Raw genomic sequence first — 14,381 nt, forward strand, 5'->3', positions numbered from 1 at the left:
TCTCAAATGTAAAAAAATAATTTTAGGTCCAATTTTCAGACCAGCTTAATGTACTGTGAGAATGTATGGACATTTTTAAAATTATTTTCCTGTACAAAACAGTCTTTTTTTTTTTTTTTTTAAGAAAAAAACTCTTACTTTTTGTATGTGAATCTTTCGTTTTCCATTCTAACCATGGGTTAAATTCACCATTTGTCAGTAATGATAATCAAGTTCTTCCTCACTAACTTGGTAATAGGATTAATTGAAAAAAACAAATCACCAAAGGCACAATAAGCACAGCACATTAACAGCAGCTGCTTGATTTATCATTAAAAACAACACTAGTTATAATGAAATATTAACATCTTAGTAACATCCAGGAATGTGACCCATTTCATTTCTTTTTCATTTGAAGTGCAGAATGTAGGTAATCTTTGTCTTTGAGTTCAAGATGGCACTGCCTCCTACTGACCATTGCAGGTGCTATAGGCAACACAATGACACGCTGTAATGGCACTCAACAAATATTGTCTCTAGGTAGCCAATGAAAAGACTGTGAAGGATAGTTTGGATGCATGAAACATATCAGGATGTCTGATTTCACTTCACTCTCGCCACAAATCACACCAATCCACGTTTTTCATCATACATGCACCCAGCATAGCCTCCAATAGAACACAGGTCTAATGTGAGGGATGCATTTGATCCAAAAAGAGTGATTATAACAGGGCAGAATCTCAGCTGCTGCTTCAGTAGTGAATATTTAGACAGTCATTTGACGGTCTTCACCAGACACCTGGCTGACTTTAGGGATGTAACAGTGGTATTCTCAAGTGCCAGGTACTCTTTTGGCCATGAAGAATTGCATTCTCTGTTCATCAACCCGATATAGGACATCATCATTTCGTATGAAAAAAGTTTGACATTTTTGATAACTTACTGATTGAAAACACAATGATGACCATTATTGATACATGCCACAATCAGCCTCTGTTTAGTATGAAAAATAAACATGAAAGATTTGCATGAGAGACCCCGGGTTCGCTTCCAGGATCCTCCCTGCGTGGAGTTTGCATGTTCTCACCGTGTCTGCGTGGGTTTCCTCCGGGCGCTCCAGTTTCCTCCCACAGTCCAAAGACATGCAGGTTAGGTCGATTGGCGATTCTAAATTGGCCCTAGTGTGTGCTTGGTGTGTTTGTGTGTGTCCTGCGGTGGGTTGGCACCCTGCCCGGGATTGGTTCCTGCCTTGTGCCCCGTGTTGGCTGGGGATTGGCTGCAGCAGATCCCCGTGACCCTGTGTTCAGATTCAGCGGGTTGGAAAATGGATGGATGGATTTGCAGGAGAAAAGTAAGGTTTGTGTTTTGAGAAAGAAGGCATAATGAAAAATAAAAATATTTTTAAAAATTATCTGCAAATTCCCACGTCATATGGGTGCTCTGAAAATTAAATGTAAAATCATTTTTTAGATTTGAGAGGTCTGCTGTTCAAACTGACTGTTACTTTTCTACTTATTGATTTTTCAGAAAGCCTATATAGTTACCTGAATAAGAAAAAAAAAAAAATAAAAGTCTGTCTTGGTTACAAATGTGTGTTTCTGAGGCTTAAACATAGCCAAATCAAAAAGCTGAAAATTAAATTATGGTCAATTTCAAGGGACTGCTTTGAACATGCAAGGTCATCTGGACCAAATGTTTTAATTTCATCAACTATACCAATTAACGTAGTAGCGTGCAAAGTCTGAGCCTGCTGGGTGGTTTAGTTCTTGAGCGATGGGCTTGTGAAATTTGATGAAAAAATTAGGTCGGCACAAAATCGACACACCTAGAAACACTTTTAATGCATTTAGCTATACACAAACAAATACAAATTATTCTAATCAAAAAATTTAAGATTCAACTGAATTGGTTATGAAAAATGTAAATTTGCATTAAAGCATAACTTTCCACCACACATCAAGAGTCAAGTGCAACATTTACACCAAAGCAGAAGAGGCGACATGATGTATGTTGACTGGCACATGCAAGTAACAATTACTCACAATAATTACCCTATAAGCCTAGAAAAATAAGACCACCTTGCACGTCAGCAGACATTACATATTATAATACTATAGAATGGAAGCATTCAGCACAAAATGACAACTGAATATTTTTTTCTTTTTTTTTTGGCCAGCGGTTTTTTTTTTCTTAGAAGTATTAATATTAGAAAAATTTTGGAAGATATTTCAAGTTACTCATTTAAATTTTAAAATGTTAAATGGTGCTGCCAACCACTTATTCAAGATATAACTTGAACAAAGTTAATGCTAGTATGAAACAAAAACCCACTTTAAGTAGCCATGATACATAAAAATCAAACAATTGTTTACAGAAAAATTCAACCATTGAGCTTTTTAGATATTCCAGAGTCAAATAACAAAAAACAAACACTTTAAATTAAATGCTTCTAACCTTTCAGTGTCCGAGTTAAAAAAGGGTCACAGACAATATCAATAAGACATCTATAACAAAATATTATAAAAGCTCAACCACCTCTTCATTAAGAAGCTTAAAACTCCCCCAGATACAGTGAGGATAAAAAAACTACACACGGACAGTTCCTTTGGTGTGATTCAAACCCAAAGTTTAGAAGTACTTGCACACTAGTCACTGCTGCAATGAGGCCTGATGTTTAAATAAGTCAAAAAATTATTCAGTCAGCAGAGTCAAAAAAAAAAAAAAAAAAACACAACTCACACTGACCAAAGTTTTAACATGCCAAATATGAAAAATACACATACCCTTAATAATAAGTTTCTGCTTTTACTAATGTACAGTCTGAAATAAAAAAGAGCATTGCAAATAATGAGATTCTAGTGAAAAACATAGGAATGAAATCATTTTTTTTAGGAATCTAAAAACCTTCAATGCATTTGGGTCTTACATTGGCACTCACTTTACTAAATACTTGGTGGAAGCACCTTTGATTTTGCAGTATGGATGGAACTTTGCGATAGATAGATAGATAGATTAGATAGATAGATACTTTATTAATCCCAATGGGAAATTCACATTGTTATCCCTTACCCCTTCTTCACAGAAAAATTTAAAGTTTAATAAAATTGGTTGAATTAATTCACAGATTTTTCTATAGAATGAGTCCAAAGTTGCAACAGAGCCATTTCAAGACATGGACTTTGCTTTAAATCTGTTCCTTGATTGAGCTGGCCCTCGTCTTTTGCTTAGTCTTCTCATTTCTTTATCATCATTTTTGAAAGGTAATCTTCACTATATCCTACAATATTTCCTTAATTTTGTAGTGATGATTTTCATAGTTTTTAATGATATATATTAGGGCTGCAGCAATCAATTTAAGTAACTGAGTATTCTACCGATTATTCCATTGATTAATCGGGTAATTGGGTAAGAAACATTTTTGCTATATTTAAGAGCAATAGTAAATGCACAAAAAAGAAAATGAGACATCTCTTAAAATTAACAACTATTTGATTTCCTTTCTAAAAAGAACAATACTTTCATTGCATGAATTGCACACAATAAAATGTTGTCAAATATAAACCCATTCATTGCATTTAAGCGCCATATTACGTTCTGGGCTTTAAAGAAAACATTGTGAAACGCAAAAACAAATAAAAATAAAAATATAGCAATTACAAAATACTTTAAGAAAAGGTATGTATAAAGCCTAAAACTAAGGCATAATTCAATAATAGTAACACATGAAATTTGCCTTTAAGTTGTGCAGATTAATTTTCAGAACTACATGTTTCAACCTAACTACAGCACAGGCATAACATAAGCTGCTGCCGTCTTCTTGGAAGGCTTTCTGGCATTTGTAGGAGGCAAAAAAAAAAAAAAACGTTCCGGCAGGATCGTATCCCATACCTATGAGGTAGATATGGTGTGTGTTTGTGTGCATAAGCATTTAAAGGATCAAGTGATGGTTGCAATGAAGTGAGCATGTCAACATACTCAAAACAGAAGCTTGTTCTGCTTTTTGATGCAATGGTTCCTGCTGCAGAAAAGTGAGTCTGATGGTGTTGATGTTGCTGAAATACAAGTCTCCTCCCTTCGCCCTTCAGCATTTTCTCTCCGTGCCATCAAATCATGTCTTCACGTCATGTATCCACAGTATAAGGGCATTGTATGACACTAATAATCATCCATGCAAAATACGCCAAGCTCACTGAGGAGTAGTTGTATGGATTAAATGAAGCTTCACTGATTTTTGTAATCAAATTCCTTGAGTTTCTCGAGGAATCATTTCAGCCCTATTACAAATGATACCTTTGAATTGTAACATTACTATTCTGATCTGTACCTTTCAACAAGTTTCCAGATATTTTTAAACACACATTATGGACTATAGGGCTGCAACTAACCATCACTTTGATAACTGATTAATCTGGCAATTATTTTGTCAATTAATTGATTAGTTGGATTGTTTAAAAAAAATCCATTTGAAATTAAACACAAAATTCATGAAATGGAACTTTTTACCAAATAAACATTTGTATAAAATTTTCAGATTTTTTTTAAATGACCTACTTGTAGATATTTTAAACAAAGTATCAATTTTTGTACACTTATATTATATTAAAATAAATAGCACTTCTGGTGCTAGTTGTGCAATGAACACACACACTTTCCTTAAAAAAAACAACAGATTTCAAATAAATTAACTAAATTCACAATTTGGCTTATATGTTCAGAATCATCGATGAAAGTGATTGTTGCCAACATTTTTAATAAATCGATTTATTGATAATGTCGATTAGTTGCAACTCTAATGGATTACGCTTATCTTTGCAGAAACCTTCACAAAAAAAAAAAAAAAAAAAAAAAAGGTCAGATTTGCAACAGGATTCATTTAGGGCTAATGAGAACTCAACTAAGGTCATGTGAATGCAAATCTGTCATAACTGACAGACGCTTTCATCCAAGGTGATTTATGGGATCTGGATATATTACAACTTGTTTACTGAACATTTCTTTCAATTGGAGCACCGATAAATTAAGTGACTTGCTTAGGGTCACATAACGATAAAACACTGCAGGCTGGGGTTAAACTGGCAACTTCAGGGATTAAAGCAAAGTACCTTAGCTACTACATCACACTGCTTTTGTCCATGACTTTGAATGTGATAAACTAAATGTAACTGGTCACAATTTTCATCGTAAAAATTGTGCACATACAAGAGTGAAATCTGATAATTGAAATGTATTTTTTAAAAAACTGGAATGTAAAACTGACATTCAAATGTCAGAGAACAATTGTTTGTCTTACATTTTGCTAATTTCATAATTGTGCCACTCCAGACAGATGGTGCAATATTGTAGAAATTTACAAAACTATTTTTGCACATCACTTCCAGAATCATACTATTTGTATTTTCAGTGATCAGCTTTTATGATTATGGGACAGATTTTTCTACTCCATTCTTTGATCTACAGATGCACTAAGAACAAAACATTGAATATGTATTATTCTGCTCCTGATCCCATTCTAGCACATTCTTAAACCTAAAAACCCAGTTTTTAGCAGAAACAGTTAAACATTAAATCACACTATCACTCCTTTTCCTGTAAGACAATGAAACATAACTGCTGTACTCTTTCATTATCCTTTATTAAAACAGCTTTTAAAATCATCATTTTAAGAACAGCCTTTTCAATGTCAACAATTAACATTTTAGCTACCTCCATCAACACAGTTTCATACACAGTCTTGTTTCTTTGCTGGGTACTGGTTTGAAATACATTGCCTACAATAATAGGGCATAAAGAAAAAAATACTCCTTTTAATTTCATAGGATTGTCGTTGTTAACTGTAAAGATCATAAATAAATGGGACACTCTGCAACATTTACAGTATTACACTGGGTTGTTTAATCTGTAAAACAGGTAAAGACACATTGAATCAATCTATACAAGAAAGATGGGGTAAAATAAACAATAATTGTTTTCAATGTATATTGAAGGGGGAAAAAAAAGTGAAAAATTGGTTTGATCTGTGATTACATCACTTTCAACACACAAATGCTACCTTTGTGAAGAGATATTGTTTTTCAAGTGTTACATTTATTAGAAAGCTATAGTCTTGAAGTGCCCTTTAAGCAACAATGTATGTGCCATAAGCACTCAATGATGTAATGTAGGCAAAAATTTTAAAAGATTAATAATACAGGTTTAGTATTCCTAATCCAAAATACCTAATACACAATGGCTGGCTTGGGGAAGTAGTTAAATGTATACTTGAATATTCAAATCTGAATTTTTGGTTAATTTGACAGCTCTAGTACACATGCATGATCCTTTTTCACTTTCACTTAAATAGTGTTGTATGCAAGAGTTTATTAAAGGTGAAAAGGGTTGGAGATTACTAGTCTTCATTTCAGCCTTTACATTAAAAAAAGACAATTTTTAATAAGGGTTTGTAGATTTTCAACAGCCACTATATACAAAGTATATATGTATCAGAAAATAGCCAACATGCGTTAAGACATCTAAAAAGCAAGAAAAGTGGCGAATGGAGTGGGGCAGGGGTTTTTGATAGGAAAGCTGATGATTACTTCCTATACTGAAATTCCCAAAATACTGGTACCATATGGTTTTAAAATGTGTTTTTCCAGTACTTTCCAAGTACCAGTATAGTTCACAACCCTATTAAAAAATGTTTTTTTCAGTACTATGTTAATACTAAAGTTGAGAAAACGTAACGGTACTTACTAGGGCAGTTCTCATGCATTACAGTATTGCATGACTGCGAGTAAACACATATCTCTTGAAGTCGCAATAACAAGAAAATCGTAAGTAAAACTTCATATGCAAATGGCTCACACTGATGATAATAAAGCACCACATCAAAAACATGCCAAAAAGAAAAACAGCATACGTCATGTCTGGAAGTTGTTGGAGTTGGAGAAACAAGAATTTTAATGCTTGATTGCAGGAACTGTATTCATTTAATAATAAAGACACACACAGGCTCTCATTATTGCCAAATGAGGTGGTGGTGTTTAAATTTTATTGTTTCACATTTGTAAGAGGAGATGAAAAGATAAGTCTAAATCACTTTTAATAGTGTCCTACACAGTCCTAATAAATGAGGTTTAGCATTTATTCTCTGATTATAAAGAGGTTTTCCACAGAGGTCAACAGGCATCACTCCTCATTCTAAGTGGTTTAAACAGTTCAAGGTCTGTAGCTTCTAAAACAGACCATATGAGAAATGCAAATGAGTTGCATTGGACAGAATACAATGAAATTCTTACTGGCATGCCCAACCAAATATTCAACACTTCGCAACTCAACAACTTGGTTAAAATCGACATTATGTCAGTTAACACTGCTGAACCCGTGTTAAGTCTCAGTCATTTCAGTTTAAGCAAAGAGGGATTAAGAGGCAACATAAAACTTTAAATATTATTAGGAATGGAGTTAGAAGGATATATGCTAGCCATTATCTTAAAACAGATACAGAGAAGTACATTTAACCTAAACTTCATAAATGTTTTAAAATATTTCTTCAAACAAACAAATTTAAATTACTTCTTTTTTCTGTGAATTTACATTTTCATGTTACCCTTTAACATTTCTTTATTACAGAAGGTTTTCAAAATGTTTAAAGCAGCAATACGAACAATTAAGGAATAACTTGTACCCAAGTTTGGGAAGAAAGAAAGAGTCAGCTAAGATGAACAAATGAAACAGTACAGTAGGCAGAAGGGCATTATTTTCAAATAGCTCCAAGGATGATGGTGCTTCAGCAGTCATAGCACATTAATTAGACATCCCTTAACAATTCTCAAAGGTGGCATTTACAACAGGCATAACCCATCTGCGTTCTTGATAACTATTTTAACAGTTGAGAACCAAAACAAAGACATCAAGTCCTTATTCTATACCGAGCAAAATTATGGACACTAAAATAAGAAGTTAAAAAAGCACCTGAATGAAAATAGTATACTAGATAACAGTCACTATTTACAAACTGAAACTCCTGCCAAAACAATCTGGAAATTTTTTTCAGTAGGTTACTCAGACTCAGAAAAAGGTTTTGACATACTCCTACACTGAACAGTAAATTTGAAACTAGAAGCTAATGGCACCAGATGCGTCCAACAAAACTGGATTTCAGGGTGGTTAACTGGCAGGAGAAAGAATACAGATAAGTGATTAATGTTCAACATGGGATGAAGTCAATAGAGAAGGCACCCAGGGGTCTATCCTTGAACCCCCCCTCCCCCCCAAATTTATATTAATGACTTCAACACAAGATAGATTTGTAACATGTAAGGTTTAAGAAGATATTAACTAAAAACTATAAAAATGTTGTAATTATATACATGAGTAACTGACAAATGTTGATGCACAGCAGCAAATTACAAGATCCAACACGGTAATCTCAAATGTATTTAAAGTACTAAAAAACAAATTTAATTGTTAACCAACCTTACTACATCTACACAGAATATCTCAATCCAAACCACTGTCTTTATGTCATATGCCATCATATAATGGAAAAATTCAGTAATTAGAAATGTGGAGAATAAAAAGTCAAAATATTCAAATATCAAACATTCATTCTGAAAAAAATTGAATAAAATCTGTTTCTGATTATGAATTAAGCTGAAAATCTTCACAAAAAACTTCTAAAATTAATCTTGCACTACAAATAAACTAGGTTTTTTTTTGTCTACATGTTCAAATTACTTTTTTGAAGTCACCCAAACCTACTATGAAAGTATACAGATAAAACAAAAAAAATGTATCAGATATGATCCAATAAAACAGATCACTAGGATGAACTACTCACTGTAAAACTTTTACCAGTGGAAGCAATCAGCTGATGATAGTAAGGCACAAAAACTGGGAGGGACACCTAAGGCATAATAGTTGGTTGCTTTGCATGCAATTATTTCCAATTTCTGTTCATAGTATTTTGTGGATGTGACAGAGAGGGGTGGAAAGTAGTGGGAGACAGCTCTTGAGGATATTAATAAAAAAGATGACACATTCAGAAAGTTGAAGGGGACATTAAACTACTCATGCAACTGCCCATCTGCAACATTTTCGGAAAAGTAAATGAGACTTATACCAGACTGCATCAGGCTGTGTCTGGGATATCGTGGTGGTCATTTCCTTGACAGCTTTTGAAGGTGGTAGGGATTCCACAGTGTGCATGTACCATTCTCCTAAGTCATATGCCTATCATTTCCCTCCTGATAAGGAGTTCATTTTTATTAAAGGAGTTATAAGTGGATACTTTGTAAGGTGTTGTGGAACATGGACATTTGGATATTAGTTTTTTTTTTTTATTGTTTTAAAAAGTAATGCAAAATCAGTTGGGTCATTTCAAATACCGCTTAAATCCCATTCAAGCATTCCAATGCAGATTACATGCAAATCTCAAAAGTTTGTATCTGAATTAACACCACATACAAATGTGGCCTGAACCAGATGTGACAGGTTTCAAGGCAATGAAGCTTCTTATGCTGTTCAAAGAACTCCAAAAGGATCAGGTTCATCTCACAAGAGTGGAACAAAAATGAATCAAGTTTCTTTTAGGCAGAACAAAAGCACAGTCTTAAACTAGAACCTAAGCAAGGCCAGATTCCTTTAAACTATAAAACTGAAAATAATTAGAATAATTATACAATATAGTAAACTGATAAAGCTTTAAATCATGGTGCTGGTCAAATGCAGCAAAAGCCACATAAGTCAGAGGCCAAGAAAATCCACTGTAAAGACAGAGCTTGAGGTCTGTGTTCCATGTAGGTGAACTGAAGACACAAAATTGGCCCGTGTGTGCATTCACCCTGCAACAGACTGGCACCACGTCCAGAGTTTGCTCCTGCCTTATGCCCTATACTAACCGAGATAGGCTCCATCCCGCCAACCCTGGTCTGGATTAAGCGGGTTAGAAAATGGTGTGATAGGGCTTGAGAAGACAAAGTATTCCTGTCTGAATAGGCCATGAAACAGTCATGATTTGTGTTATTCATTCAAATGTATCAATGCCATTTGTATGTTTACAGAAAAAGAAACACTGTTGTATTTTAAGAAATGTGTCAAGGTAGCATAAAGCAGTCTGTGCACAGGTGATTTGCTTTCATAAATCACGTTCTCATTTGTATGTTAATGTTTCTATATTTTACTCTTTCATTCTAAAAATTAATGCATTTGCCAATTTATACTTATTTTGGCAAATTGGTCACATAAAAAAAACATACAACAAAACAACAGTTCGGAAAGATGAGAATACATACACTCAAGAATAGTAATTACTTTTTTTTTTTTTTTTTTTTTAATAAAAGCTTTATTTTACATTGCACCTTTTAAAGCACGCATCAACTTTAAACACTTCTCAAACGCAATCATATGTGATTGTGTAAAAAAAAAAAAAAAAAGGCGAAGATGCTAAAGACTATTACAGCCGACACCGTAACAAAACATTAAGACTTGAACAATTAAGTACAAAAATAACTCTGTGCAATTGCATACACAGTCAAAAAAAGTAAAACTGTGCAAGACCGTCTTAAAGTCAGAGGCATCAAAAATCTTTAAAATTCCATATTATATCTCCCAAATAAGATTGAGACCGCAAACATGTCGGTTCATTAATCATCAGACTTGTACCAACAAACAAGAATCGCGTACTACAGTACTCCATTTACCTACTATTTTATTACTCGGTTATCCATTATTCCAAGTTTTGATGCTCGATTCAAAGCGGGCAGAAGGCACGAAAGACAAGGCCTGTCTTTTTTGGTTAAAGCCTGGGCTTCGCGTTGTCCTGCTCTGCCTGCCACTGCACTAGGCCAAGCACCAAACCAGGACGGAGGATGAGGGAAACAAAATCCTCTGAACCACAAACGCACATGGTTTGATATAAAATATAAACACTGTAGAAGCGTGCGAGGGGGGTTGCTAAAATTTAAATTACTAAACATGAGAGGCGGGGATCCATGCAGCCATTTTAAATACGTGAAACCTCCCCAAATTAGACAGTATAATGAGAGCCATAATGTATTCAAGTATACAAACACCTCCCCTCTCCGCATAACAATTTCGCAGATTTACATGCGATACCTTATTTCCATCATTTTTACGCTCTCACTGGTTTGATTGGGGCTACAAGGGTAAAAGTCGGTCGACAAACAAAAGCTTTCGTTATTTGTTAGCATAAATAAGCAATACGCTGTCGAAGCCTACATCGGGCCCCACGCAACGCGAAATTCAACCTGACATTCTCAACTGAATCGTTTCAAACACAAAAGGGCTTTGTTAAAAAGAAACAACTAAAAACTAACCGTGGCTAACAAATGTTACAAACCAGTGATCGCATAATAGGTAACTTAAGTGACCGCGCAGACAGGAATATTGTTTAGGTAAGAGGCGACAAATCGGAATTCTCTGATAATATCTGTTGGGTATACACACTTTTTATACTAGATTCCATACAGCAATTCGATAATTTAGTGCTAAAGCAAGCGAACGGACCCTAAAGTTTCCTTGACACATTTTATCTAGCTATCACGTGGGTTTGAAAAGCCAGCAATGCACCCTTTTCGGCGACATTTTCAGGAGCATTTTGTATTACATTACAAACAAGAGAGCCTGTTAGCTTTGAAGTTGTATGCTCGAAGAAGCAAAACTAAACAGATGCCCAGAGAAGCCTATGTGCCGGTCCACAAGTATCGACGCGTTACAATCAAGCAACCTCTCGACAATAATTCCAAGTAGTAAACACACACGTGCGCATGGCCTATTTAACGACTATCTCGTATTTTGTAGGCATAGTTCACATGCGTACAATTCAGTGGTTGCCCCCTTTTTCTGCGCACTTTAGGGTTAACAAAGGCAGCAAAAGGTGCAACACGATCAGTCTTCCCATCGAATCTCGCTCACAAAGGTGGAACAGAAAGCGCCACCCTATTGCCGTTGTACATTTTAATCCGTTAATATTTGGCCGAAAACACTAGACGATTCATTGCAATACGTTTTTGAAAAGCTTCTTCGGATGTGTTCTTTAGTCCATTTGCACGTCTTCAGTGTAGCTAACCGATTTTCCCCACGCGCCTCATTCGCTCCCATCCGTCCTCCTGCATGCAATATACTTACTGTTTTACATCTATTTTGCTCCCATTGTAATAATCTTGAATCATGCTAATAAAATATGGTAAAGAGCCTGCTCTCCGGTGGGGCAGCATGAATATGTAAGCACATGCTGCCGCAAAAGAGGCACAAAGAGAGAGAGAGAGAGAGAGTGAGAGATAGAGAAACGGCCCAATAAAGGCTGGCGTGGATTCGGCTCGTGTTCCCAAATACCAACATTTTAAGCAATAAACGCCACACTTCTTTTGAATTAATGAAAATCAAACAAAATACAGTAACCCAAAAACACGCGGTACTATCCTGTCAGCACATGAATATGCAAACATGTAATGACTACACGCTGCCACAAACACAAAATGTAACTCGCTTATTTATCAGCAGCTTTCTTTACAAACCCCATTACACGATCGCGGCAAATTTGTAACGAATTAGAGGCGAACGACGCTGATTACTAATATATTATGCTAAATGGCGGACTTGCCGGCTATAATATGAATATGTAAAGCACACACAGGCTCTAATGACACAAAGAGGGGTGAAAGAGCAGAGGGGATTTATATATATACTATTGCCATTGGCTTGCAATCCCCCTTTCCTCCCACCAGCGTCGGTGCAATTTCTACATTTTAATTCCAGTGATGTCCGCTATTAATAAATTAGGCGAAGTTACATCTTGTTTTGTTTTGCTTCTTCCCCCCCTCCTGATCCGGGCTGAGAGAAAGTGTGTTTGAATATGAATATGAATATGTAAAATGCAGTAATGATTACCTGCTCCTGAACTCTCATCTTGACTCGCTGCTCCTCCGTCCGCCATTTTGAATATTTAACCCGAAATCCCAACCCCGAGACACGGAGCTCCCCACCCCGTGCCAACCTTATCGTACCCAACCGCCGCTATTCTTTTTAATTTTGGCACGCAAATACGGAATTGACTCTGCGCGGGAGACTGTATGCAACTCGTTTTACCAAGTTTTGTTTCACATTCAATATGTCAATTATTTAAATTACTGTCGACCGACTCGGCTTGACGGAAATAGACGGCGGAAACTGACGAAGTTCATACAAAAAGGGACGAAATTTGAACACTTGTATTTTCACTTCGTTACTACCAGATCTGTTGATGTAGTGTAATCTTGGCTGTAGCTAAAAATGAAAACAGGCAGATTAGTTTTTAGTTGGGTAAGACGTAAGTACGTGTGTATAAATAGTTATAATTTATTCAGGATTAATTAAATATATTCAAATAGTACGTCAAAATTTACAACATCCGGAAATAGCTGAAAGATCTGTAGCTATACGAGGGGGTAAGGGAGGGGGGGCTCGATGGCTCGTGCTGTTCAGTGTACACACGAGATAAAGGATAATGCAGCAGAAAAATATAATAATAATGATAATAGTGGATGTTTTTTATTTTATTTCAACGGATTGCGGATCATTTTAACTTAATAACCGTCTTTTTTGGTATGGTCATTTTTTGCTGCTAAACTCTTTTTTGTGTGCTTGTGACTCTTAGAAAGTGCCCGATATCCATTAATGGACTGTCTTTTTCAGGGGTGTCACCTTTTTATTCTGTACAAGTTACTTTTTAAAAGTTGAATACGCATTTTTATTCTAAGTGGAAAGATCAAACTGGATACAATTTTAAGTAAAACAGGACTTGCTTCGATAAATCTGCAGAAACCGAAAGAAATTCAGTTGCTAATTATGAACTGCACTATAAGTGCAAGATCTTTCATGGTATAACAGACTTACTTGTTTATTGAGCACTAGGCTTGTTTTTAACTTGTTGTAGACTCTCTTTGCTTTATCTTTCTTTTTAAACCTCTCCTGTGATTGTAGTTTGGTCATGACTTCACTGTCACAGCTTCTCATAATGCATTATCTTTTTTTCACGTTTTGGTATCTTAAACAAACCTCAGCTCCAGACCAAAATGGTATGGGTTATCGGGGATACTAGGTGAGGCACAGTGTAATAAACCCCAAAAAACCTACCAAGTAATAATATTATAGTGTAACATGGGTGGTGGAGCTTGACATGCTATTTGGGGGGCTTAGACTAGCCAAATGACCCCCTGGAGCTGGGTCTGACCTAATCTAATGATGTTCACCCCATACTGAAAAGAAATAGCATGTACAAGATAAAAAAATCATATAATTAGAAGATACTATGTATAATTAAAAAAGTTGAAGATAGTAATTTGTTTGACATCAGTGGTCTAAAATGTATTGTATATTAACAATTGTAAATATATAGTTTTGGCAATATAAGTGTATTACTT

At 35.3% G+C, this 14,381-nt stretch overlaps 1 protein-coding gene across 3 annotated transcripts in view; it reads right to left on the reverse strand.

Annotated features, from left to right (window-relative positions):
* pou2f1b (POU class 2 homeobox 1b) overlaps window positions 1-12,974 on the reverse strand; it is a 236,255-nt gene extending 223,281 nt beyond the window's left edge. For 2 of the 3 annotated variants that reach the window (XM_028800092.2, XM_028800091.2), the window contains exon 1: window positions 12,871-12,974. In XM_028800092.2, the coding sequence (XP_028655925.1) occupies window positions 12,871-12,916 (46 nt within the window). In that variant the 5' untranslated portion in view covers window positions 12,917-12,974. The remainder of the gene's footprint in view (window positions 1-12,870) is intronic. The other variant, XM_028800093.2, reaches the window with a different exon arrangement.
* Window positions 12,975-14,381: the final 1,407 nt, after the last annotated feature.

Source organism: Erpetoichthys calabaricus, chromosome 4 (assembly GCF_900747795.2).
Source record: "Erpetoichthys calabaricus chromosome 4, fErpCal1.3, whole genome shotgun sequence".
In the NCBI taxonomy this organism is placed as follows: domain Eukaryota; kingdom Metazoa; phylum Chordata; class Cladistia; order Polypteriformes; family Polypteridae; genus Erpetoichthys; species Erpetoichthys calabaricus.